We start from the raw sequence: 27,848 nt of genomic DNA, 5'->3' as shown, positions 1-27,848 counted from the left end.
CATAGTGCAAACAAGCTTCTCTGTTCTTTTTTTATTCCTGATTAGGCACACAAGATCTCTCCTCAGATTTACGCAGATCGACCTTTAGCTTCTTCGCGTAGCGCGCAGCATAGCAGCGAAACCACGCCTGCATGATGGCAGCCTTCGCCTTCGCCGGCGCCGGCGCCGGCGCGCGCCCCGGCCGTCACCTTCGCCTCGGCTCGCCTGTCTCGCAGAACCCGCGGGCGCCCACCTCCTTGCCGTCGACGCCGATCCACCCGCGCCTCCGCGGCCCGGGGCTCACCGTCGTCTTCAGCGCTGGCGGCGGCGGGGGGAGCTCGCCGCCGCCGCCGACCCCCGTGACGCCCGACGACAAGCACGCCTACCGCCGCGGAATGAGCCGCCAAGACAACTACAACTGGAAGGGCTTCGGCCACAAGGAGGAAGCCCTCGCCGCCATGAACCGCGATTATGGCAGTAAGCTAGCTACCCATACACACTCACAACTGATCGATCGAATTTGCTTCGTAACTAGCAGATAATTTATGCCCAGAGTCTGCATATTTTCATCGATCGATCGATCGATCGATCGATCAATTGATTGATTGATAAATTCTTTTTCTTTTTGAATTGTGATTGATAATAAATTCTATAAGGCGAGCTGGTGAACGAGATGAGGAAGAACGCGAGGAGGGAGTACGTGGCCATGGATGGGCTGGTGCGGCTGGTGCTGGCCGACGCGCACGGCTTCTGCATAGGCGTCGAACGCGCCGTGCAGCTCGCGTACGACGCGCGCATGGAGTTCCCCGGCCGGCGGCTGTGGCTCACTAACCAGATCATCCACAACCCCACCGTCGGCGAGGTATATGCCTCATGTACCAGGCTTGAATAATGCTCCCTCCCTTTCACGGCATAAGATAGGTCATGTATAGATTTCTATGGATACATAATAATAATAATAATAATAATAATAATAATAATAATAATAATAATAATAATAATAATAATAATATATTACTACCCATGTCCCTAAATGCTTGACGTCATTGATTTTTTTATATACGTTTGACTATTCATCTTATTAAATTTTGTTGTAAAATATGTAAAGTTATATATGTGCATAAAAGTATATTTAACAATCAATGAAATAATATAAAAATAATTAATGATTATGTAAATTTTTTTAATAAGACGAATAGTCAAACGTGAACAAAGAGTCAACGACGTCAAACATTTAGGAACGAAGGGAGTATATACATTTATAATATATGCAAGATTAGAAAATATTATAATATAAAAAGTACGCTAGTAGCTTGGTTAATAAAGTATCCAAAATTAATCAAACTCGAGCTACCAATATAGAGCTAGCTAGCTGCGTGATATGGTTGATGCACAGTCGTTACTTAAATTCTTCGAATTCGATCGAAACTGCTGTTCTTGGAGATCGACATGTTGAGAGCTAGCTCCTGAAACTGGCTCTTGCCACTTGGTATATATTATGGTGTACAGAATATCAAGTCTTGTTTCCTTTCTATGCTACTTTCCTCTCTTTTCCTTCTCACTAGATCTTATCCAAAGATTGCCAGAAGATTAACCTGATCGATGGACAATTAATTTATAATATCTCTCCTTAATTTGGATTTGCAGAGATTGCATGAGATGGGAATCAAAACCATTCCGGTTGTTTCCGGTGTTAAGGATTTGGGTGTTGTTGAAGATGGCGATGTGGTCATTTTTCCTGCGTTTGGATTTACAGTGGAGGAGATGGCCACGCTGAACAGGAAGAACGTGCAGATGGTTGACGCGACCTGCCCTTTGGTCAAAAGGGCAAGTTTTCGTTTCCTTTGCTCGGCCTTTTGTACTTTTTACATGCTTAATTATTGACCTACTCTCTTTGTCATAAATATTTAACTTTAAGACAAACAATTTTATCAATCATTTAAATTTTGGACCATTAATTCTTTGAATAACTTTACAAAATCTAATAAGCTGGTAATATTATGGTAGCATTTTTCGAGGGAAATTTTTGCATGTATGTTTTTTAGAAATATTATATTAAGTATTTGAGAAGTTATCGATGGTTAAAGTTTTAAAAGTTCAACAGAACCTTGTAAATATTTATGATTGGATGGAGTATTAAGTTTCACCATGCCACTATAATCAGTCTCCTACTTGGGCTGACAAACCGTGTAAATATTGAAAACTTAGGTTGTGGACATGATCAAGAGGCATATAAAGAGCAACCACACTACTATTATCCATGGAAAATATGCCCATGAAGAGACTGTTGCAACCGCCACTTTTGCAGACAGGTACATCATTGTGAAGGACATAGACGAGGTACTTTCTAAAAATTGCAGTTCGTTTTTTTTATGGTTCAAAATAATGTTTTTCAACGCATTGTCTGAAACAGGAACTGTTTTAAGCTGCTATATATAGGCATTGTGTATGTATGATTACATTAATCACTGTTTTAAATAGGCAAAATATGTGTGTGATTACATTCTTGAAGGCCAACTTGATGGTTCCAGCTCAACAAAGGGGGAGTTCCTTAAGGTAAGTGCTTAAAAGAACCTGATTCAGTGTAATATTGACATGTTGGAAGCACCTTGTTGTAATATTGGAAACGATTGCAATTTCAGAAATTCAGAAAGGCTCTCTCCAGGATTTGACCCTGATGTTGACTTGGAGAGGGTAGGCGTTGTGAATCAAACGACCATGCTTAAAGGAGAAACTAAAGAAATTGGTAGGTTACAAACTCTATAGCATTTAACTTTGTTCATTCAGTCTTGTATATATTCGTGGCCACCGATCTTTTGCACTTTGGGAATTTGTCCCTTCATTACAAATTTACAGTCAAATCATGTATTTTTCAGGAATACTCATCGAGGAGACAATGATAAGAAAGTATGGTCTTGATCAGGACAACAAGCAGGAACATTTCGTCAGAGTAGGCACCATTTGCAATGCTACCCAGGTGATCTTTGCTTCCTGCAAACCCGACTTTAGAAGAGAATTCTCTGCCATAATCTCTAATCAACATTTAAATTAATTGATCACGCCTTTTGCGATTAATCCAAATATCAGGAAAGGCAGGACGCGATGTACAGTCTGGTGGAGAAGAGATTTGACCTGATACTTGTCGTCGGAGGATGGAACTCCAGTAACACCTCCCATTTGCAAGAGATCGGAGAGCTCAGTGGCATCCCTTCCTATTGGGTCGATGGTGAGAAAAGGATTGGGCCAGGGAACAAGATCAGCTACTCGCAAAAGGTTTGCTTCCTTAACTCATCAGTTACAGATTTGTTATTGTTGGGAATAATAGATTAAGGCACAGGATTTAACGTGGAAAAATCTCTCTAAGATAGAGAGAAAAAAAACTACGGAAGACAAATCTACTAATAACGGTTCGGGATTACAGGTACAGGGATGGTCTATATTTGTAGGCATTGAATAAGACTAGCACTAGAACTAGTACTATGACTAGGATTAGGACTAGTACTAGGATTTAGTATTAGAATTAAGTTATTTGAGTCATAACCCAACAAACCTCCCCTTAAATCAAAATCCCTATAAATATGAACTAGAATAAAAAATATCTCCAAAACCCCGAAGGGTAGCTAAGCACCATAAACATCTACTAAGTCCAGGCAATGCTTAAACTTAGTATTGGAAAGCGACTTCGTGAGCATATCTGCAGGATTGTCTTCAGAATGTATCTTCCCCACAGTAACTTGCCTTTGAGCAACAATATCACGAATAAAGTGGTGCTTAATATCAATGTGCTTGGTCTTGGCATGAAACATGTCGTTCTTGGTCAAACAAATAGCACTTTGGCTATCACAATAAACAACATTAGTACCCTATCGAATACCAAGTTCAGAAACCAGACCTCGCAACCAAATAGCCTCCTTGACACCTTCAGTAGCTGAAATATATTCTGCTTCAGTGGTAGAAAGAGAAGTAACAGACTGAAGTGAAGCTTCTCAACTGACAGCTGAACCACACAAAGAAAAGATATATCCAGAAATAGACTTTCGTTTATCAAGATCTTCAGCATAATCAGAATCAACAAACCCAACAACATCATTTGTCTTCACTCTGTTCTTATCAAACATCAAGCCAAAATAAGAAGTACCTTTCAAATAACGAAGAATCCACTTTACAGAATTCCAATGTTCTTTGCCAGGATTATGCATGAATCTGCTAACCACACTAACACCATGAGTCAAATCGGGTCGAGTGCAATTCATAGCATACATAAGATTGCCAACGGCACTGGCATAAGGAACATAAGACATATAATCTTTGTCATCTTCATTAACAGGACACTGACTTGAAGATAATTTAAAGTGTGAAGCAAACGGTGTTGAAACAGGTTTGCAGTTACCAAGATTAAATTTCTCAAGTATCTTTTCAATGTAACTTTTCTGAAAAAGAAACAATATACCAGCCTTACGGTCACGCTGAATTTCCATGCCAAGAATTTTCTTCACAGGACCAAGATCCTTCATCTCAAATTCATGACTAAGTTGAGCCTTCAACTGATCAATCAATGACTTGTCATGAGAAGCAATGAGCATATCATCCACATAAAGCAGCAAATAAACAAAAGACCCATTGGGAAATTGTTTAAAATAAACACAACTATCATAATTGCTACGTGAATATTATTGTGCAATCATAAAAGAATCAAACCTTTTATACCACTGCCTAGGAGCTTGTTTTAAGACCATAAAGAGACTTCTTCAAATGACAAACTAAATGCTCTTCACTAGAAACAGCAAAACCCTCAGGTTGTGTCATATAAATCTTCTCATCTAAATCTCCATGTAAGAAAGTAGTTTTAACATCAAGTTGTTCTAACTCCAAGTCAAATAAAGCAACAAAGGCAAGCATAACCCGAATCGAAGAGTGGCGCACAACAGGAGAGAAAACTTCATTGAAGTCAATACCTTCCCTTTGGTCGAAACCTTTTACCACTAAACGGGCTTTCCATCTTGCAGGTTCAACTCCAGAAATACCCTCCTTCTTCTTATAAATCCATTTGCACTTCAATGGCTTTTTATCTGATGGAAGCTTCGTTAAATCCCATGTATGATTTTTATGAAGGCTCTCAATTTCTTCATTCATGGCAGTCAACCACTTAGAAGAATTTACACATGAGATAGCTTCAGAATAAGAAGAAGGTTCAACGGTATCATGAACATCTTGAGCAGCAAGAAGAGCAAAATAGGTCATACCATCAGTGTCACGATATCTATTAGGAATAGAAGCATTCCTTCTAGGTCTGTCTCGAGCAATACAATGATCATTGTTACTAGAAGATGTAGAACCAGAAGCTTGTTCTGTAGCAGGGAGAACTGAAGAATCAGAGTCAACATCAACAGTAGGTGAAACTACCTCAAATTCTGAATTCCTTGCAGCAGCTTCATCGGTTTCAGTCTCAACTGGGGAGTATGACTACCCGATGAAAGGAAAACATCTTCATGAAAAATAACATCACGACTAACGATCAATTTGTGAGCTTCAGGACACCATAAACGATATCCTTTGACACCAGAACCATAACCAACAAATATGCACTTTCTTGCTCTAGGCTCCAATTTTCCAGTGTTAACATGAGCATAAGCAGGACAACCAAAAATTCTCAATTTAGAGTAATCAACTGGTTTACCTGACCAAACCTCTTTAGGAATTTGAAAATTTATGACAGAATTTGGAGAACGATTAATCAAATAAGATGCAGTAGAAATCGTCTCAGCCCACAAAGCACGCTTATTCCACAAGCCTGCATTAGAAAGCATGCAACGAGCTCTTTCCAAAAGAGTGCGATTCATACGCTCTGCCACACTGTTCTGTTGAGGACTTCCTGGAACAGTCAAGTGTCTTGCAATACCATGATTAGCACAGAAAGTATCAAACTCACCACTACAGAATTCTAATCCATTATATGTTCTAAGCTTCTTTATTTTCCGGCCAGTTTGGTTTTCAACCAACACTTTCCACTTCTGAAACACCGAAAGAGCTTCATCTTTATGTTTCAAGAAGTAAACCCAAACTTTGCGAGAAAAATCATCTGTGAATGTAATAAAGTACTCACATCCACCAAGAGAACAAAACTTAGATTTACCCCAAAGATCAGAATGAACGTAGTCAAGAATTCTTTTAGTCTGATGAGTAGCAGTACTAAAACTAACCCTCTTTTATTTGCCAAAGACACAATGTTCACATAAATCAAGTTTGCCAATGTTGTTCAAATGACCTTTCTTGCAAAGTAAATGCATACCTTTCTCACTCATGTGACCCAAGCGCATGTGCCAAAGCTTGGTGGTGTGAGGATCTGATGCAATACTAGAAACAGCTGCAACACCTGTAACCGTAGATCCTTGCAAGAAATAAAGACTGCCAATTCTGTTGCCTTTTAGAACAACAAGATTGCCTTTTGAAATCTTAAGAACACCATTGTCGCCGACATATTTATATCCCAACGACTCCAAAGTGCCTAGAGAAATAAGATTCCGTTTCATTCGAGGAACATGTCGAACATTTGAAAGGGTCCTAACAATGCCATCATGGGTTTTAATTTGCACAGAACCAATACCAGCAATTTCAAGAGGAGAACCATCACCAATCACAACTTCACCAGTATTAACAGAATCATAAGTAGAAAACCAATCCTTATATTCTTATATTGACATATATGAAAGGTGCAAGCCGAATCAATAATCCAAGCAGTTTGATTCTCAATACTAGTAGTACTGATTAGAACCTCCCCATCAGAATCACTGGTAACAAAACTAGCCTGAGCAGGTTTCTCCTGAATTTTACTCTTTTTCTCTTCCTTCCTTTTCACTTTAGGACATTCAGAGATATCAAGACTATTTTGCTTGCAATAGCGACAAAATAATCTAGACTTATTGTCTCTTGATTTAGATCTGGACTTTGATCTAGAAAAATCACCCTTTTGAAAAGATCTACCTCTAACAATTAACCCCTCAGCTTTAACTTCAGAACGAGGATTACTGTCAAATTTTTCCTTGGACAACAAATTTGACTTAACATCCTCAAAACTAAAGGTATCATGCTTACCATAAAGCATAATCTCTTTGAAATGTTTAAAGGTAGCAGGTAACGAGACAACGAGTAAAATAGCCTTATCTTCATCATCAATTTTCACATCCAATTTCTCAAGATCAATGATGAGAGAATTAAACTCATTAAGATAAGATCGAATAGAGGTACCTTCTGCCATGCGAATTGTGTACAGACATTCTTTCAAGCGTAATTTGTTTGCGAGACTCTTTTTCATATAAAGCGCCTCCAATTTCTTCCACAAAGAGAACGCAGACGTCTCGTTAATAACTTCACGCAAAACATCCGTAGACAAACTGAGTTGTATGACAGACAACGTCTTTTGATCTAAATCCTCCCACTTGTCATCAGTCATACCATCTGGTCTAGCCCCTAATACCTTTCGAACATCAACTTGGGCGAGAATAGCTTTCATCTGAATCTGCTATATGCTAAAACTGATCTTGCCATCAAATTTCTCGATATCAAATTTGGACGACATATTAAAAAGAAAAAAAATATAGCAGATCAAAAATATATGGTAAATCTGAAGAAAGAGAAAATTCCATGATAGACTCGGTGTGTGCATGCGTGTAGCAAATTCACCGAAAGAAAAATTGATGAACGATGGGACAATGGCTAGCTAGGTATAGATAGGTCCTTGGTGCAGTACGTAGCACTGCAGCCTGCCTCCTCTTTTTCCTTGCTGTTGCCGCAGAGATGGTGCGTGCGTCCAGAAACTGACCGAAAAGATGCGATCTGAACGAAGACGAACGCCGCTGCCGTGCGCGAGGAGATGAGATGACGCCGAGTCGCCGAGAAGGCCGAACGCCCCAGCCGGAGTAGATCGGATTGGTCTTATATCACTTGTTAGAAATAATAGATCAAGGCATATGATTTAACATGAAAAAATCTCTCTAAAATAGAGAGGAAAAAAACCATGGGGGACAGATCTATTAATAACGGTTTGGAATTATAGGTATAGGGGTGGCCTATATTTGTAGCTACTAGGACTAGTACTATGACTAGGATTAGGACTAGTACTAGGATTAGAATTATGTTATTTGAGTCATAACCTAGCAGTTATTTTTACTATGAATTGTAAATGTCATATTTGAACTCGTATGTTTGCGTAGTGATGTATCTTATATTAATCTATCTTCATATTTTTTTAAAAAAATTTTATGACTATTTAAATAGCATGCAATAGACGAGGAAACATACTCTCGAGGGTTTAAAATCCACTCCCTTATGTTGTTTACTGAAAGTGCAATTGCATGGCAGAATGGCATATTTGTTGAGAAAGAGGAATGGTTACCCCAGGGACCAATCACCATTGGAGTCACTTCTGGAGCCTCCACTCCAGACAAGGTAATTAAATCTATACACACCTTGTTTATCTGATTTACATGAAGGATTTATAAAAAAAAACCAACCAATACTGCTGCAAATGTTTTGCTCACAAGTGCTCCAGGCACTGTGCTAGTATAGCCATGGTACTACTAAATCTCTACCCTTAATGATATTATTACAGGTTGTTGAGGATGTGCTGCATAAGGTGCTTGAGATCAAGCGTCCTGAACTTGATAAAGCAACATATCACTAGAGGAGAGACAAGGAGAAAAATGATCTACTGGTATGGCTAGAGAGTGAGATACCGTTGAAATAAGAACAGGCTAAGAAACACATGCGGTTTTTTTGGCTAGCACCACAGATGTTGGGCTAGACAGTATAGGTTCTTCTGGCTAGCACCACAGATGCTGGGCTAGGCAGTACGGGTTCGAAAGCTCGTCACCTCTTAATAGCATTTGATACCTCTTAATAGCATTTGATACTGGGTTCTTCCCTATTATCCAGCTAAACAAGATCAGATGCATTTTCTAGTTTTGGGCCAGGCTGACGGTGTGCAAAAAAACCATCTATGTCGAATGAAGTAGATACCCTTAATAATAACGGAGATATCTAAGGCTTGGTTGATTCTCTGTAATCTGGTTACGTGCACTGATAATTTTTAGCTAGGATTTTATTGAGCGTTTTTAAACAAACAGGGCCGAAATTTCATGAAGCAGAGATAACTAGTACTCTTAAGTACAAGTACGGTGCAGTATTACCTTCTTTTTACGTTAGAAGATGATTTAGTTTTTTAGTCATATTGATATTAATAAATCTGAACATACATATAAAATATATATTTCTTCTAGTTAAAAATATTTGATAAGATTTAGTCAAACATCTAAATTTCGATAAACAATTATTTCTTAAACGTTTAGTTTAAATACAAGACATAGATTCTTCTTAAAAAATACTATCATAATATCATAAACATATTAGGTTTCATAAATTTCTTTTAATATAAAATTGCTTGTCTTATTTTTATAGTTAAACAAAATCTTAGTATAAAGGATAAATATTTTTAACTAGAGAGTACATTGGTTTTTAGATGAATTTAGAGAAAAACCTTCTAATCTAAAAGGGAGGGAGGGAGTAGTAACTAGGCTATGCAAGAAAGGCCTAAATTGGGCCATTCGGGACTGTGACCATTTTCACACCGAGTGAGAGCTTCAATGTGGATATGGGCCATAGCCCATAGTTCCAATGTTAGAGAAGATCCACAAACTTCGGGGCTATAAAATTGGTTAATGCTGGATAGTAGGTTGCAGGGCGAAACAGAAATTTTCTGAACATAAGGCTTAAATGATATAGTATATATTGTTTGGATAAATCTTAACTAAAATTTAATATATTCTTAATATAATTTTTGACGGGGCATGAGGCTTAAGCGTAAGCCGCTCTATGTGTACCTCCGCCCCTCGTAGGTTACATTTGATCATATTAGAGTGTCGCCTTCGTGTACTGTGAAAATTAACTTTGATCACAAGCAGCACGTTAGAGGCCAGGACTACATTTTGTCGTGAAACAAAAATAACTTTGATCACCGGCAGAGGAAAACGTTAGAGATTACTACACATTTTATTTTCTAAAAACGTCACTCCTGTACACAGTTTACGAACTATATTTCTTTTCATTGAAAAAAAGATCTTAATCATACATACTATAGGATCGTCTACCGTTGAGACACCTGAGGAGAAAAAAAACACAAAATTTGGACAGGCATCATATTTTTTCAATAATTAATACTTAATTGCAAAAAAAACACAAAATTTGCAAAAATAATTCTATAAAAAAAGTTATTTTAAAAAATCATATTAATTTATTTATATTTTTTATAATTAATACTTAATTAATAATGTACTAATTTATTACTATGTTTTTCGTGCCAGTGTAAGTTACCTAATAATATAGCCAACGAGCTGCCTATAAGACTTCTTATAGTCCTCTTTTAGCTCATCCATTCTTCATCATTAATATAGGACCTACATGTCACTCCCACATGTGCTCAAGTTGGCTACAAAAGATACTTGCTCTTCCATCGAACGCGGCCCTAAAAAAGCTGCGTAACACTCCTGACATATTTTTCTATGCATGTGTAATGGCGTCCGTTTCACGTGTTTGAGTCGATTTCAAAGTCAGGCCACGCTTTCCACGCACCCAAGCACACGAAGACCATCTTCGCACAGCGGATGCAGGCATCGCAACGTACTATACCAATATTGCAATATCTGAACCAAACGCAGTTTTTTTTTAAGAAAAAGGGATCAAATTGATTTCTGCACAATAAATCTGTAAAAATTATATCCCCCAAAGGACCCAGAGTTGCGTTACGGTGAAACTAGTAGATTTCTCCGTCTCTCGTGGCAAACCGATCCAGCAATTCTTGAGATTTTTGCTTAAAAGAAAACGACCCTTAACATCCAGGATGGCATCTTCGATCATTCAGGCCGCGTTTGACACCCTTTCTTTTAAGCATATATTATTTCCTTTTATACACATGTTTTTTCATGGTTAACTTGTATGTTTTTAAAAAATATATATATAAAGTTATTTAAAATATATTAGTATTTTTTTTAATTCTTATAGCTAATTAATTATTTATATCTTATTCTGCTGATACGTTTAACTGCATAACACGGCCTGCTCATCATCAACCTAACGCCGGCCAGAAATTCTAGTGTTCTCCCCCTCTTGAATTTTTTTTTTAGTGGAGCAACCACTGCTCCACAGACGTGTCACGCAGCGACGGATGGATTTAGCCGCCGAGACATCTCCTCTTTCACTGCCCACACAAACACGCACGCAAAAACAAACGAAGGGGAAAAAAAATTCAGCCACATTTCCTCCTGGTGATAAACGAATAAAACGTAGTAGAGAAAATTTCTGGCGGTCAGAAAAACGTGGCTGGATCGTTCTGGAATTTTTCATCCCCCGGCGCTGACCGTCGCCTCCTCCGCTAGCGACACGAATATCCCCTCGCCTTGCACCGAGCCCCAACGTTTTGGCCGTTGCATAATTCGCGCCCAGCCCCTTCTACTAACCAGAAATCACCCACGCAAACATATTATGAAAACAGTTTGAAAGGTTTTTTTTAATTGTATTTACAATGTTTGCGGATTTACTGATTAATGGTGGCTTAAGTACGATACTGAGAGAAGCATTAGAAAAGCAGTATTCTTATATTCTCTTGATCGCTAATAAACTTCACTTTTAGATCACCTCGTACAAATAGAATTATATTTTGAACTTCGAATGCATTTATCTCTACTTTTTCCAAATTACAGTGCATTTGTTTTCCACTTTATCAAGCTTTAATGTAATAATTATTTAAAAAATGCAATCTCTCTATGACAAATAAGAGAATCTAAAATTTAAAAAATGGGGAACAGTGGTAGCATAATTTTATTTTTTTAAAAAATAGTCTCATGTTCCATATTATAGGATTTTTCTAAAAATGTCTAGATTTGTTCATATATTATTATATATCTTCTACTAAAAAGCCTTATAATATGAAACAAATAAAATATAATAAACCGAGAATACAACTCATAGTGCCGTGTTTTTGTTATATCAGTAAAAGTAGAGGGTGTTGATGTAAAAATCAGTGGAGAAAAGAGTTGAGCGGCATGAGAGGCCAGGGATAAGAGAGGTGGGGGATTCCCAGCTCCGAATCCGACGCGCGCACTCGCCCACCCAACCCATCCATCCCAAGCGCGGGCGCCGGCGAGGTGGGCAGCAGCATCCGCGATGGCGACCATCACCACGCAGCTCCGGTCGGCGCTGCTGTCGCCGGCGGCGTCGCCGAGGCGCCGGGGCAGGCGCGCGCCGTCCTCCGTGCGCTGCGACTCCTCGGCGGCGTCGTCGTCGTCGGCGGCCCAGTCGCTCGACGCCGAGTTCGACAAGAAGGCCTTCCGCCACAACCTCACCCGCAGCGACAACTACAACCGCAAGGGGTTCGGCCACAAGAAGGAGACGCTCGAGCTCATGAGCCAGGAGTACACCAGTAAGCTCCCGGGGATTTCCTTTCCGCTTTCTTCTCGATTTTTTTTTTCTTTTCTGCTTGCTTGGCCGGCGCCGCTCACCGGCGGTCTCTCTCGCCTCCCTCAGGCGACGTGATCAAGACGCTCAAGGAGAACGGCAACCAGTACTCGTGGGGCCCCGTCACGGTGAAGCTGGCGGAGGCGTACGGCTTCTGCTGGGGCGTCGAGCGCGCCGTGCAGATCGCCTACGAGGCGCGCAAGCAGTTCCCCGACGACCGCATCTGGCTCACCAACGAGATCATCCACAACCCCACCGTTAACAAGGTAATTGCCCCCCTCTATCGATTTCGTTTGATTTGGCCGTGTGCAGCTCTTGGGAGGGGAATTTTGCCCATATGAGGGGATAGATTAACAGCTCATGTGGTAAAAATGATCTCTTTAGGTTCAACTGATTCATGGAGTAGGGTCTAGTATTTGAGAAAAGGGTTCGCAGTGAAGAGTTGCCTAACTGCGTTTCAATTTGTGGCATTTGTACCTGAGAGCTCTGGAATTGGAACCGACTTGAATTCAATTCTTGCGGTTTTGTTTGCAGAGGTTGGAGGACATGGGCGTCCAGAACATTCCTGTCGATGCAGGTATCAAGGATTTTGATGTTGTTGAGCAAGGGGACGTCGTCGTATTGCCTGCATTCGGAGCTGCTGTGGAGGAGATGTACACACTGAATGAGAAGAAGGTGCAGATAGTCGACACAACATGCCCCTGGGTCTCAAAGGTAAGTTTCCCTGAATATCAGCTTGCCCTTTCTATATCGCCCTCAGGTTTCCAAAAATCTAAGGCGCATCTGGAATCTGGTTGATGAATTCCATAACAATATATAGGTGTGGAATATGGTTGAAAAGCACAAGAAGGGTGACTACACTTCTATTATTCATGGAAAATACTCCCACGAAGAGACCGTTGCTACTGCTTCTTTTGCGGGGACATACATCATTGTGAAGAACATAGCAGAGGTAAATTTGATGCATTGATATTTTTTAGTGCACTGAGATTCATGTTGAATTTACATTCTAGGGCTGAAATAATGAAACTTTATCGATTGTAACAGGCTAACTATGTATGTGATTATGTACTTGGTGGGAGACTTGATGGTTCTAGCTCCACAAAAGAGGAGTTCCTTGAGGTAAAGACTTTTCTTGCTACATTGTTTTTCTGACATGCTGGAAATGAATGCCAGTGTCTAATCAAATGTTTTATCAACTATTGCAGAAATTCAAAAACGCTGTTTCTCCAGGATTTGATCCTGATGTTGACTTAGTGAAAGTTGGTATCGCCAATCAAACAACAATGCTTAAAGGAGAAACTGAAGAAATTGGTGCGTGTGCTAGCAGTTGCTATTAGCTTCATGGCTGTTAGTTTGTGTTATTATATATACAGTACGTATTTGCTTTTGTGCCAATATCAAATTTGACTATACTGCTGTATACTTAACAGGGAAGCTTGTTGAGAAGACTATGATGCGCAAGTATGGAGTTGAGAATGTCAATGAGCACTTCATTGCCTTCAACACTATCTGTGATGCCACACAGGTAAACTTTGTTTTTTGTACCTATTAAGTTAGATCTTCTGTCCCTACTATAATTATTAAGTCATTTGAGTCTCCACTGTAGTCCACATGAGTAACCTTGTTCAAGCGTATTGCTACAAACTTTGCGGTTATTTGGGTAGAATCAGATCATAGTCTATGCTTAGATGATACATCGGTGACACCCTTCGCCTTCATATATCAGGAAAGACAAGATGCAATGTACCAGCTAGTGAAGGAGAAAGTTGATCTTATTCTGGTTATTGGAGGATGGAACTCCAGTAACACCTCTCATTTGCAAGAAATTGGAGAACTCAGTGGAATTCCATCTTACTGGATTGACAGTGAACAAAGGATTGGACCTGGAAACAAGATCAGCTACAAGTTAAATGTATGTTCTAATACTCACATCTCATCAAGAATTTTTTTTCTTCAGAAAATGGCAGTGAATAAAGTGTTAAAAGGTTTTTCCTGGAATCCAATAAGAAGAAATTTAACAAAATAAACAGAAACCACAATTAAGAGAAACAAATCTGTTGACTGAAATTTTGAATTATTTAACAGCATGGTGAGCTTGTCGAGAAGGAAAACTGGTTACCAGAAGGGCCCATCACAATCGGAGTTACTTCTGGTGCCTCTACTCCGGACAAGGTAATGCAGCTGGATTTGGTGCTTTTGTATGCAGTTGCAGCCTGCTTCTGCACATATTTACACATAGATGATGATAAAACTAAACATGTGTAATATTATGCAGGTTGTTGAGGATGCGCTACAGAAGGTGTTTGAGATCAAGCGCCAGGAAGTTTTGCAGGCCGCGTAAATTTTCAGCAGATTTGGTCAGGTTAGCTGATGGCTTGGCGAAGGTTAATAGAACCATTGCACAAGCAATGTATGTACAGTAGTGAAGAATGCTACGTGCCTTAGGAGCGCCATACTATCGCAATGTTCTGAGATTTGCATAGTTTTATGGGGGGCAAATGTTGTAATCAACTGTCACACGAAGAACTGTTGTATCGGCTGTAATAACTTTCTGACCCCAAAATAACGCTGCATTAGTATTTTCTGCAGTATAAATATCACTCAGTTGTTATAAAAATCCATTTTTTTTCTCTGAAACTATTCTTTTCCTAAAGAATTCAGATCACTGTGCTGCTTTTTTTCGTGGTTAAAACCTTTGCTGTTAGCTCACGACTATTCTGCGTCGGTCGCAGCCTCACGTCCATGACCTGACGCACTCGGAGTGCGGCGGCCACCTGAGCGCCGGCGACGTGCCGTTGAGCCGCCGGCCGGCCGCGGCGAGGACGGCGGTGAGGTCGGCAACCTTGGCGCGCATGGTCCGGCAGCAGTTGGCGTGCACGGTGGCCACCGCGCGGGCGTCGCGGCTGTCCTGGCAGAAGCCGCTGAAGCGCGCCGTGTCGAGGACGCGGGCGCGGACGCCGAGGCGGCGGAGCGCGCCGCGGCGCTTCATGTCGTTGAGCACGTCCTGCTCCTTCATCCCCGCCGAGGCCGGGGCCTCCCGCGCCGCGTGCCACTCGTCGAACAGCGCCGCCGTGCGGCTGTTGGACGCCGCGAAGAAGAAGCCGGTGTTCAGCTCGTTGCCGGCGTAGTCGTCGGCGCGGCCGTTGAACTGGTCGGAGCTGATCAGGAGGTCCTCCTCCTCCGGCCTGTACTCCAGCCTCGGCAACGGGTTCCTCAGCCACATCACATCCAAATCCTTAAAAAATTAACAAATAAAAATTGCATATGTATCATTCCTGCGTGTACAACTATAAACAAAGATACAATGCTATTGCTAGCACTAAATATCAGTTTAATTGTTAATGAAATAATTCTTATAATTTATAGTTTTCTATCGAAAAATGTAGAACTTGTATAATAAGATACATGCATGTGTTTTGTTAAGAGCTCTTTTAGAAGTGGAGGGATTTCATTGGAGTTGAACTAATTTACGTGAAATTTATGTAAAAATCATGCATTCCAAAAAAAAAAGTGTAAGTAAAGATGGACACGGGTCGGCTGACGGATAATTTAGGATAAGTTTGGTACATGTGTATGGGCATGAACTCGAAGAACATAGTAGTAGCTTACGGTGAATATGAAGCTGTAGCCGAGCTTGAGGACGTCGCCGAGGAGGCGAATGCGGCGCCACATCATGCGTATGAAGCCGTCCGACATGTACAGCTGCTCCGACGAGAGGTCATCGGCGCCGTCCGCTGCCGCCGGCGGGAGCTGGTAGCACCGGACGCCGCCGAGGCGCCTGCACCGGAGGAAGGCCGGCCGGTCCGTGGCCACGAGGAGGATGTGGCCGATGAGCTGCGCCGTGCCCTCCCCTTCCCTCAGGCTCCGGAGGAAGAGGTCGAGCAGGCCGCCGTCCTCGGCGGCGTACGCCCTGTTCAGCACCGTCACGATCAGCGTCCTGTTCGCGTACGCCGCGCCGCGCAGCGCCGCCTCCAGATCGTCGCCGCCGGCGGCGGCGTCCTGGTTTGGCCACCAATGTTGCCAACAAGTAGCGAGTTAGAGCTCATGCCAACCACTGATCAATCCGTCCATTAATGGAGTTTCTGTCACCGACGAACGGATGCGCCTTACGCTGAAGAACTCCTCCGTGTCGCCGTCGCCGGCGGACAGAAGGTACGTGCCGACGATGACGAGGAGGCCGACGGCGACGACAGCCATGGCACGGCCCAATGCGCAGCGCTGCCGCAGAGAGGCCGGCGCCGACATGGCCGGCCGCTGGATCGATCGAGTAACGTAGGTCGCACTCCTCACTTCCTCAGTGTTGGACCAAAGCCTCCAGCTCTATAGCGAATTCGCCATGGATCGTATGATTAGCCGGGGTGTTTGCTGGTTCAGTTATGAATTCAAAAGCCAAAAAGGACATATGCGTGTATGGGTTTGGTGCTCATGTGGATATTGAGGCAAACCTACCAATCTTCCTGTTAGAACTTACACAGGCCTGGTTTGAAACGTGTGAATCTCATCGAAATTCGTTGGTACATTTTTCTTTCATTGAAGATGGCACGCACTGCCTGTGCACGCCGGCAAGTACACGCCTCATCTGACAGTCTTGAGATAATGCTGCAAAATATTGAACAGTTTATATCCATATGAACACTTTTGAACATCAGGGGTTATACCCTAACCACATGCCTACCAAAAAATCTCGGAAGTTGCATAACCGCGCGGTAAAATAATAATTTGCTTCCAAAGATACCATAAAACAATAGGAAACAGAGTCATGATTTTATACCAATCGTATCCTGAAACTTCAATCAAGTGAGAATTGAGCCGCGGTGTTAATACCAGGAATGGGCGAATATGAACGCCAAAGCAACAGCTGAGCACACAAGACAACATAGGGGGCTCTCATTGAGATGCTCTGTTTGTTAATGATTGGTCATGGATTACAACACATTACACTTTACATTCCTCCACTAATTCTGACGCGACAAAAAAGGAGAAAAAAAACTCTACCTTCCACCTCCAGCTTCTCACTCTTCCCTCCTTCCAGTCAGACTAACTTCCTAAACACAAAGAGCCCGCCCCAGCACTGCTTATACACCAGGCACCCATCTTCAGGTGCCCAGGTGAAATGGGCCACTGCTTCCCGTATCCTACAATTGGAAAGTGGTGGCCAAAAAGAAAAGGAAAAAGAATATGGATAGGACATCGCCAATTATACTTTACACAATCTCCGAGCCGTGGCCGGAGATATTAGAGGGAAGAAACGCCTGGAGAAGTTATAGTCATTAGCCAGAAAGACTTCTTCTCGCCATATCCTGTGCATGGAACGCCCTTTTCTTCTTCTTCCCTCTTGCTAAACAGGGTCTGGTCCGAGCAATCAAGACCCGCCCCACATGCTGTATTGTACAACTCACAGGCAGAGTAGCATACTCGAAGCCTGTTGTCTCCATCTTCGTCGCATCTTTGAATTGATATCTGACGGAAGGAATTCAGCCAGGTATTATTTCTCCACAAATTATTGCTCTCAACAGTTAAATCAGACATATACATGTAGAAAATGAGGGCATTGACAAACAGGCAATTGGCTTAATTAGCACTAGAATTTGGCATAACGTAAACTTGATGATCTATACTTGAAAGTGAATAATCTTTGCTATTCAGCTCTTTGGTTTGTTCTAAAAATGCAAATGTAATCCTCGTACAATTGAAGTGGTGCTTTAATATAAATCCCATCAACCTACATTATTATAATATGGACTCCATTAAAGTAGAGTGCAGAGCTCTCTTATTCTAGATCCTTGACATCAAACTAGGTATATTCTTTTCACCACGCTCTAACAAAATAATATGCTTCTCCAAGCTGGCTGTGCACCTAAATATAGGAGTATTGTGCTTGCTTAAAATAGCAACAAGGACAAACAAAACATCATAATGTGTATGCAAACTGAGGATAGAACATCTAAAAATTGAGAAAAGTTGAAACATAAATATTTGTGAAATACTAGTTGAAGAGAGCCTTACCCAGCAGGCCAGCCGCTTTGCAGCTGCTGCACAGTTGGCATTGTTAAAGAAGTTAAGGAATGTCCGCCCACTCGGCATCAACCTATTGTAATTTGGCACAAGAACCACTGCTTCCAGCTGTTGTAGTATACTAAGTTCACTTGGGGCACAATGCTGTCCGTCAGCATCTCTAACCAGTACATCATGGCACATTGATAAGCTGGGCAGTATTGCAGAACCCTTCTGACAAGTGTAACCCGCATAATCTGAACAGCGGAACTCACATTTACCATTATCACAGACTCCTCCATGCAAACTACATTGCTCATCACAGACCGCTACATTTAAAAAAAAAAGAATGGAACATTACTTTTAGCAAGTAACAACTGTGAAACATATAATAAGTTCTAAGGGGTTCAAGGCTCCAACATAATAAAACTCGGTTGAAAGTTTCAGGTGCATAAATCATATTGTGGAAACAATATGCGTTTATCACAAAGCACAATTCACCAGTAATTAAAATGCATTAATCTAATATGCGGCAACTGGAAAAAAAATCTAGCTTGCAGAACACTCCTAATACTCTGAATCAAACACAGAGAAAGATGAGCATGTCCATCTTTATAGTATTAAACAGAAAACTTCAGTACTCATTAAGTTCACCTGTTGAGCAGTCAATCCCAGTCCACCCATTTTCACATTCACAGATCCCATTAGCTTTGCATATACCATGACCAGTGCACTTAGCTGGGCAAGACCCTGTATATCAATAATAGTCAGTGAGACTGAACTACAACAGAATCAATACTTGAACATATCAGGAAAGCAACCCTTCCAAATTTGAAGGGGCTACCAAGGGCCAAGCATACATTGTCCTCTTCACTCGACGGACATTCCACAAGAACCAACAGATCATTGATAATATCGATAACTGTATTTATGAAGCAGAACTATAGACTACTACTTTCAAAAGGCTGCCTAAACATTTCTCTAAAAAATATTACACTTCATCTTCCAGTTTATGCACAAATCTTTTCAAGATATATAAGGTATGAAAACTTACATTGAAAAGCTTAACTGCAAAAGATATCCATCTCTAAGGTGAGCATCACTAGAATAAAAACAAAAAAAAAAAAAGCATACAAACATATACTCACTTCTGCTACAGTCGTGGCCATGAAATCCAGGGAAGCAACGGCAGGTTCCATCAATGCAATCACCATTAAAACTACAAGACTTGGGACACTGGCCACTTACTGGAACTGGCACAGTGTTACATAACTCATGATATGCAGGACAAATCAACTCCCCTACAGCATCAAAATTAACCCAAATAAGAACTAAAAGAACAGAGTTTTGATCTAATACAACTTAAGTAACAGCACTTACCATTGAACCCTGGGAACTGCACAGGCCCACCAGTATGCGGACATGATTTCCAGATCCCATCAACAGCAACCTATATAGCAAGAGTTTTTTGAACACCATAAATGGAAAAGTTTAGCGAGCAGAATTTCCGACTTCAAAACAGAAGATGATGCATGATTGGTTACTTGGATAACTTCGATGCAGCCAATACATAAACATTAATGACACAAGCATGTAGGTCAAAAAGAATATGAAACAATTAGCACAGGTGAAATACAACCTTTATTATTTAATACATCTGGCGACAAATATAATGGTGTGGTTTCAATAGTTCTGTTCTTTAATACAAGGCTTGCATGTGTCATTTTATGTACCATTCCTGATTTACCACCATCCTACTACTTATACAAAGTCAAATACAGCAAGTTTTTCCTCAATAAAAAGAGTAAATTTCCTGAAATTTTTTTAAAAAAATGTTATGGCCCTGCAATTGTATTTATGGTGGTTCTGATGAACATCTATCATAAGATGCTTGGTTAAAAGCCCTTAGAAAAGGGGCAAATGGATCAAAAATTCGCATCCCTCTAACCTCAGTTTGGTGGGCTTCAGATCGTGCATGGTTACTTTTGAGAAAAAAATAATTATGCTTTATGCTTACAAAAATGTGGCGCCTACTGATGAAACTAAGAAGGGAATGGTACTAACCTCTAACGAGTTATTTGTGCAACGATGCTGATAACAGCCATTTCCTTGTGTCATAGATCCGCGAACAAAACCAGTTCGCACTAGTGTTGAGGCCATACACCTGGCGATTAGCACACCAAATCCATCAATAATTAAACACTGAAACTGTAAAAAGATGTTGTAAACAAGTATGATCAAACTTATTGTCTGCACCCTCACCTTGAGTTGCTTCCCCGCACTTCACCTAACATTCTGTCCGGTGCTCGTGCACTATTTACATCAGTGCATGAACCATCTGAATAAGCTACATAATACGTACAGTAATCTGCTAACGAAGACTGACCACCTGCATGCATGAAATCCAGTCCCACATAGGGGAATCACTTTAGTACAACTTGCTGAATAAGGAAGCCAATCAAGGAAACTTAAAGAGATTTGTGGAATATGAAAAATTGAAAACTTGAAAAAAGAATCCCAGAAAGGCCGATTTGATTCATTATTCACTCCAGAGACAGTTGATTGTTCCAAAAATGGTCCCTACTAGAGCTAAGTTGTATTACCTCTGATAAGGTAGTCCAACCTGCTCTGTGACTGGGTAATCTTGAGGCAAACAGAGGAAACATTTTACACATATTTTTCCTTTGGTTCCCTTTGTAGGTGTAATGTTTTGTGCATGAGTAGACAGGCGATATCCTGTATTAACAACTAGGCAATATGTGCAAACAACCAATATTATTCATTTAAGTTTCCCTTAGTTTACACTAACCATCTTGATCTCCACAACCCAACCTACTAGAGATCAAATCGAAAAGGTCGAACATAAAGGATAAACCATTTGAAATTCCAAATATCATTTCAGCACTCTTTCTGCTGTTACAAGTGATAAATTATACTACATCACCACATATTGTACCATAGCCATACCTTTATTAGCTTGAGGGAAATATTGAGCCCATTTGGGCAGGTCCCCACTATAGCTTACTATAGGGCAGTAACCTTCTGCCTCCCTATTATATGTGCATCCTGACAATTGAGTTGTGTTACAGCGGTATGCTCCTTTCCACAAATTGCAGGGAGAGATAACAAACTCTGTTCCCTGATTTCGACCCCAATCTAAATGCTCAGCCATGCTATAATTAGCTTGATACCACCCGCTGTCCTCCAGTAATGCTAAAGTCATCTTTGAAACCACTGATCTTGTATCCACCGACCCAGTCATGATCTCATTCATTAAGAGTCTTTTCTCCCAGTGTGAACCTGTCAGTATGGCAAATCTCAGTAGAGAGGAAGAAACACAGAAAGTAATGATGCCAACAATACAAATATCAAAGTATATTGATGTACCTGATGTACCCCTGCCTCCACCATCTTCCAGTTCCAACCCAGTGAAGTTTTGGGAAAATGCCTAGCACAACCAAGAAATTGATCAATTCAATGAAATCTTTTTTCTCTAAAAAGCAGTTAAAAATGACTAAACAGATTTAATAAAGCTCCATTATCTTTAATTGCAACTTACTCCATAATGATGCCTAGAGTGCATGACAACCCGTGGAAGGACAACACGCGTGACCATTCTTCCAAGCTTTTCATCCAAAACTTGAACAGTTACCTGAAGAGAGAGATGAGTACACTGAGACCAAAGTGTGCAGGCCTGAACTAGAGGGTGGAAACTTTCTGGCTACCCTGCTAACCAATGCGGTAGGCAGGTAATAAAAATTGGACTAGAGTAACTGACCAGTTATCTTACTGATTGATGCATTCGTGTTGAATTACATCCAAAGTTTCTTTCACTCTGGCTTTAGAGGAATGCCAGCTATGCTATTTTGCACCCCCTCCCTCTAAGTGAATAAATAAACTAGACAATATGAACTGGAGCTCATAATAGTTATTTGTTTTCAGCATGACATTATCTAAATATTTTATCCAACATGGAGAAGATACTAAGCCCTCCCAAATTATATTCATGGGAATACAAGCACTAAGAAATAAAGTCAAGTTGGTTAGGCTTGGTTGACTTTGTAAGGTAGCATGTTGGGGGGCCTCATTGATTCTCATCCTCCGCATTAAACCTTTATGATCTTAAAAGAAGTGGTGGTGGTGGTGGACACAAGTCTGACACCACCATTAAAAAGCTGACAGATGGGACCATGGTCAGCCTCCTTTCAGGCCTCTCCTCATCCAACCATCTTTGATGGCTAGGCAGCCGATATAGGCATTTTTATTTCGTCTTTTCTTTTTGAGGTAAGGAACATAAGGATGATAGTAAGGACAAGGACAGTTCTTTGTCATAACTTGCACCTTGGAACCAAAGGTGTGATCCAAACAAGGTCTATAAACAACTGAGTTTTATAAACTAAACTAGATTATGTAACATTTTTCTAATTCATTGCAATGCAGATATTTAGTTGAACCTAAATACTACAGAATGGAAAAGAGAGCAAGCGAAATATTGACAGGAAAGGGGTATAATACAAAACCCACTGAGCAGTGGAGAACGACTTGTCAAAGTCCAGCCTTGTAAATCCTCAATCATCCAATGGATGTGGGACCACAAGCTACCGAGAATTAGATGAAGTTTATTTATTTCCAATTCAGAGTTACTTCTACAATTTCGAGCATTATGAGTTCCAAATTGTCTTTCAAGACATATGTTCTGTTACAACACATACTAGTCAACCAAAAAATGAGGCCATGAGGTACTAGAGTTGGCAGGTGTAAGAAATCCAAGGCCAGGATCGTGTTTGCGTATTGATGTAGAGTTGAATTAATAATTGAAATTTCGCTCTTCAGGATTCTGGGGATTGATTTGAGTAGAACACATGTAGTTCTCCAAATCACACTCATCTAAAAGCTCTGTGGTCTAGGTTGATTTCTGACAAGTGATTGGCTGATGTGCTCGATTGTTCATTGATGTGCTGACTTTTTCCTCAAATGACACATTAAAATTATCCTTTGTCCAGCCAATTCCAATGTCCCACTAATCATGCATGAATTGCATGCATCAGTAACCATGCAATTCAATCCCACTTATAAGGCTTTAGAAGAGGTATGAGGTACCAAATCCATGCTTTGTAAATTTGAAAGCACTAGAAATATTCACTGCACCTCTGGAGTCTATTTGACCACAACATGCCAAGATTTACCATTGGTGAGGTGATTGCCCAATATGGTAATAACAGAAAATTACAGGGCCTTTGTGCAATTGCCTAAAATCAGCAAATACACCCCCACTGACTTGCTTTTTTAAAGAAGCTTTAAAGAATAAATTAAATTAGCTGACATTTCAAGTATAAAAGGATCAGCTCAGGTCTTCGGTATTGAATGCCCATTAAAAGGAAAGAAATATATCACATTAATACAGTGAGGAAAGGCATTGCTGAGTACCTGACCACGCCTCCGTTTCCTTTCATCACGAAAATGTGTGAAGGCATGAGGATCAAAGCCTAGAACATGCATAACCTCATGTATCAAGGTGGCTGAAAGTAATGTTTCTGCTTCAGCCGTCAAATGACGAGGGGCCACATTAACATGTCCTGGAGGAAAAAAAACCACACATATGTTAGTTCAAATTACCATTTAAAACACCCACACGTGTGTTGTTAGCATGCAAAGTGGGAGGATTTACACAAACCTGCGATTGCACGGCCCCATTGGTCACGCTCACAGGCCACAGCCCATGCAAGGGTGTTACCTGTTGTTGGCCTAGTTGTTACTAGGAGTACTAAATCAGCATTCGCAACACCATCTGCAGTTTAAGTGAGAACTATATGAAAACAAGAACCAGCAGAAAAGGCAACAAATAATGCTAGTGATGATAGAGGGATAACACACAAATTTTAGATGTGTGGACACATAAATTTACATTGTATATGACCACATGTCAGGGGTACGGCAAGGAGCAGAGGCGGGTAGCCACCACTGTCCCCATCCTCATGTAGAGTGGTAAGGAATAAAATTCTCCCCATTCCCTCCCCTAATAACCGAATTCATCTGGGTTGGCAGGAAAAAAATATCTCCATTACCATCCCTCATAATAATGGTGAATTACCTTCAATATATGCATGGGGGAGCTGTACACCTCCATCCTGACCACAAGCAGAGTACCCACTGAGCCGAAGGTTCCCCTTGACAGGTTCAACAGCTAAGGCTTTCCTGAACCACTCTACTGTCTGTCCCAGTGCCTGTCCAATGGTTGGATTCAGCATACAAACCAAGGTATCAACAACACAACTTACACAAGGGACTGGCATTATTATGTCTTCTACACAGTCTGACACTCAAGATCACTGGCAGATCATGTTTTTAATTTACTATGAAATGCAAATTGGATGGAAGACAGAAACCACAAAAAGCAGAAGAATGAACCTTCCGAAGCCGCTGTTTCTTGTCCTCTCCAGCTATATCCTCAAAGGTGCAATTGTACCAGCAATCTCCCACCAATGGTGGGTCTCCATGAGGATCACAGACAGGTGTTCCTGGTATTGATGGAACAGGAGGTTCGCCAAGCTAATAAAAACAAACAAAAAACTTTTAAATGCACCTAGACAGTGAAGCAGCTGCCTGCACAACAAAAAACTAAACCTTACCTTCACAATGTCACCAACAGTTTTACAGTCCCTGTCAGGCGAGTGCCCAACAGCATCATAGTTGAGATAAATCCGTATCGGCTTTTTGACATTCCTCTGTGAAGAGTGCCAAGATGACAGCCCCAGCAAGTGTCTTCCTCTTAGCTGTCCAACATTCTCCCTGCGCTCATGGTATACTTGTGGCATGACCGAGTATTCCTTCCGCCCGGCTCGTCGCCGCTGATGAAGTATTTCGTCATGGATGCAGGAATGGCTAAGGTAAGTATCCTTGTCTCCAGCTTCCAGACCTTGAGAAGGCACTGATTTGCCGTCGTGGGAATTTGAGCTAGCTCCTTGGGTCAGGAACAGAACCAAAAGAATCTGCAGCACGAGCAAATAGTCAATTACTGACACCAATACGAGCACAGCATGCCCTCTAACAGACAACATGGTGGCCTAACAGAGCTCAAATTTTTGCAAACTGTAAGGGCAAACACACGCAATCCACATGGGCACCCTAAATTTTGATCTATCTGCTTCATTTGTTTAATTTTGACCCAATACCTAAATATGGAATTCCCTTCCACCCCAAAAATCGCAGCAAAACAGTAAAACCCTGCACCACCAGAGCAAAGTCGAATCTATCAAATCACCCTTCGTACGCTGAAATGCACATCCAAATCAAGCCATGTCTACCTCACACCCCGCGAATTTCCCTGACCATTTCGCCCCCAAATCCACCAACTCTACTCTAGCCCAGGAAGCCACCGGATCGAAGGAAGCAGCTCACCTGGACGCTCGCAAGCCGAAGCACCCTCCCGCACACGCCTCCGCCGGGCGACGCCCTGTCCTCCATGTATGGCCGCCCGCAGCCCCAGCCCCCCTCGCCGCTTCCATTCACCGCCCCTCGGGCGACGACGCCCCCGCGTCACCCACCCTCATCCACCTCATCACCCCACCTCCGAATCCCCACACCGCACCGCGTCCTCCCCCCCCCCTCCCGCCGCACCGCCGCCGCCGAGACGCAACGGGACGGGACGGTCCCCACACCAGGACCACCCCCCACGCCGGCTCGGCTCGCGGCTCGCGGCTCGCCGCAGATCGACGCAGGCGGCGCCCCCCGCGCGCGATTAGGGTTTGGTGGAGCCGGCGAGCAGCGGCCCAACCCCCAGAGGAGAGAGAGAGAGACGATGAGGAGGAGGAGGCGGGGACGCGGGGAGGTGGAGGTGGAGGCGTAGTGGTGGTGGTGGTGGATTTTAGTCGTGAAGGCTACTAGTACCACCACTGATGAAGAGACGCAGAAGAGAGAGAGGAATAGATAGATATTAATCCAGTTTTTTTTTCTCTCGCTGTCTCGATTTCTTTTTTTAATTACTAACAATAATATTTTACCTCCACACGGCCTCCCTATTAATTGCACGGAAGGCGGAGAAGGGGCGCGGAGTTGGGTGGAAATTACGGCGGGGGTGCCATCGCCCGCGCACGGGGTTTTGGGGCGCTGTTCTCCCGTATTTCCGTTTCTCCTCATTATTTTTTTGTACCGTTGCGGCCTAACCACGAGTTTAAAAATTCCGAAAACGAATTTTGCCAGCTTTTGATTTCTTTTGAATCGGTAGCAGCAGTAGTCGCCCCGTTTCTGTTGCCGTCGGCAGCTCCAACCTCCAACCTCCTGCGAATTTTTCGTATAAAAACCAAAGGAATATATTTTGCCCAGCTTTATACTCAATCAATCAGGTATATTTATAATTAATTAATTAAAGCGAGTAATTAATTGTTGAGCTGATAATAATCGAGGAGATGGGGGGGGGGGGGAGGCGTACGTGTGTACCGTAGCGGTGTGCTTTGCTTGAGGACTACCCACCCTGTCTGTCAAAGCGTTCTGCACGACCCATTAAACCTTTATTACGCTGGAGTAGTTAACCACTAACAACAACAACGCCCGGCGTGACACCAGCGGCCGTGGTACGTACGTATGCACGCACGAACCAGCACGCGAGAAGACCCGATCTGCGGCTCAACTAAACCCAACCAAACCCACTCACGCCGGCGGGGTCAAACCGCCCGCTGCCAAATTGCCAATTGTCGCCGGCGGGGAGGCCGAGCCATCGCTAACTGTAAAGCACTGCCAAAAACTTAGGGTGTCAAAAAAGCTGAATGGTATATTTACGAATGAAAAATAATGTGTTGATAAAACTATTATACATGTGTTTTTAACCGTATAAAAATAAATGCTGAAAATAATTAGAGAAAAATCTCAAAATTAACTTTAAATTTAATATTAAAGGATTAAATTTAAATTTATAAGCATAAACTGAAAAAGAAAAAATAAGGTTAGTATTGCTGGCAATGCTGGCAATGGGAGTATTTTGGCCCATTTTCTATGGATCCCAAGCAATCCACGTACGAGCACGACGACGCATAGTAGCAAGTAAAATCGTACGCAGCGCTTGAGCAGCAGGATCTAGATCCCGGGTGTTCGTTTCTGATCTCAGGTGACTCGAGGCCTTATCCAGCAGCAGCACAGGGGCACAGGCGCATAGTACTGGTGTAGTGGTGTGCGCTGTTGGTGGTGGTGGCCAAGGCCGTCATTATGTTTGATGTGAGAATTGTGATGATTTTCTTTATTTTGGTTGGCATGTGCGCAGGTCAAAGTTTGGACGCTGCAGGCGGCCAAACCCAGCGGAGTCTGCGTGTGCCGAGCGCTTGTGCTGTGTCGTTGGAGATGGTGATTGGGCCGGCGGGATCAGGTGACAGCTCTTT

General features: G+C 41.9%; 3 protein-coding genes and 1 pseudogene across 3 annotated transcripts; 2 read left to right on the top strand and 2 right to left on the bottom strand.

Annotated features, from left to right (window-relative positions):
* Positions 1–131: 131 nt before the first annotated feature.
* LOC102702744 lies at positions 132–9,044 on the top strand (annotated as a pseudogene).
* Positions 9,045–12,101: 3,057 nt separating this feature from the next.
* Positions 12,102–15,097, top strand: LOC102704501 (4-hydroxy-3-methylbut-2-enyl diphosphate reductase, chloroplastic). Its single transcript, XM_006650478.3, has 10 exons — positions 12,102–12,448; positions 12,553–12,749; positions 13,018–13,197; positions 13,304–13,435; positions 13,531–13,605; positions 13,692–13,797; positions 13,917–14,011; positions 14,213–14,398; positions 14,572–14,658; positions 14,762–15,097. The coding sequence occupies exons 1-10, from the start codon at positions 12,193–12,195 to the stop codon at positions 14,825–14,827; spliced, it is 1,380 nt and encodes a 459-aa protein (XP_006650541.1). The 5' UTR covers positions 12,102–12,192; the 3' UTR covers positions 14,828–15,097.
* LOC102702461 (uncharacterized protein At1g28695-like) lies at positions 14,961–16,882 on the bottom strand. The gene is made up of 3 exons (XM_040521971.1): positions 16,597–16,882; positions 16,096–16,485; positions 14,961–15,721 (listed from the first exon to the last, which is right to left on the bottom strand). Exons 1-3 carry the CDS (start codon positions 16,729–16,731, stop codon positions 15,221–15,223), a joined length of 1,026 nt encoding a protein of 341 aa, XP_040377905.1. The 5' UTR covers positions 16,732–16,882; the 3' UTR covers positions 14,961–15,220.
* A 463-nt stretch (positions 16,883–17,345) lies between these two features.
* Positions 17,346–26,350, bottom strand: LOC102704227 (leishmanolysin homolog). Its single transcript, XM_006650477.3, has 16 exons — positions 25,879–26,350; positions 25,110–25,469; positions 24,889–25,029; positions 24,572–24,704; positions 24,155–24,268; positions 23,908–24,056; positions 22,040–22,132; positions 21,868–21,928; positions 21,448–21,780; positions 20,743–20,869; positions 20,545–20,644; positions 19,861–19,930; positions 19,629–19,781; positions 19,135–19,230; positions 18,493–18,809; positions 17,346–17,946 (listed from the first exon to the last, which is right to left on the bottom strand). Exons 1-16 carry the CDS (start codon positions 25,942–25,944, stop codon positions 17,722–17,724), a joined length of 2,538 nt encoding a protein of 845 aa, XP_006650540.1. The 5' UTR covers positions 25,945–26,350; the 3' UTR covers positions 17,346–17,721.
* Between the last annotated feature and the right edge of the window lie 1,498 nt (positions 26,351–27,848).

The sequence above is a fragment of the Oryza brachyantha genome, chromosome 3, assembly GCF_000231095.2.
Source record: "Oryza brachyantha chromosome 3, ObraRS2, whole genome shotgun sequence".
Classification (NCBI taxonomy): domain Eukaryota; kingdom Viridiplantae; phylum Streptophyta; class Magnoliopsida; order Poales; family Poaceae; genus Oryza; species Oryza brachyantha.
This window is presented reverse-complemented; position numbering and strand designations above follow the sequence as displayed.

Bases quoted from the DNA above. Each gene is read 5' to 3' on its own strand.
- LOC102704501 (XM_006650478.3), top strand. From the start codon at position 12,193: ATGGCGACCATCACCACGCAGCTCCGGTCGGCGCTGCTGTCGCCGGCG. The intron at 14,399-14,571 runs GTATGTTCTAAT...ATTATTTAACAG, and splicing joins AGATCAGCTACAAGTTAAAT to CATGGTGAGCTTGTCGAGAA. The intron at 14,659-14,761 runs GTAATGCAGCTG...AATATTATGCAG, and splicing joins GTGCCTCTACTCCGGACAAG to GTTGTTGAGGATGCGCTACA.
- LOC102702461 (XM_040521971.1), bottom strand. From the start codon at position 16,731: ATGTCGGCGCCGGCCTCTCTGCGGCAGCGCTGCGCATTGGGCCGTGCC. The intron at 16,486-16,596 runs GTAAGGCGCATC...TGGCCAAACCAG, and splicing joins ACACGGAGGAGTTCTTCAGC to GACGCCGCCGCCGGCGGCGA. The intron at 15,722-16,095 runs GTAAGCTACTAC...TAATTTTTTAAG, and splicing joins GCTACAGCTTCATATTCACC to GATTTGGATGTGATGTGGCT.
- LOC102704227 (XM_006650477.3), bottom strand. From the start codon at position 25,944: ATGGAGGACAGGGCGTCGCCCGGCGGAGGCGTGTGCGGGAGGGTGCTT. The intron at 25,030-25,109 runs GTAAGGTTTAGT...TGTTTTTATTAG, and splicing joins CTGTTGGTGACATTGTGAAG to CTTGGCGAACCTCCTGTTCC. The intron at 24,057-24,154 runs GTTTGTGTAAAT...TTTTTCCTCCAG, and splicing joins ATGGGGCCGTGCAATCGCAG to GACATGTTAATGTGGCCCCT.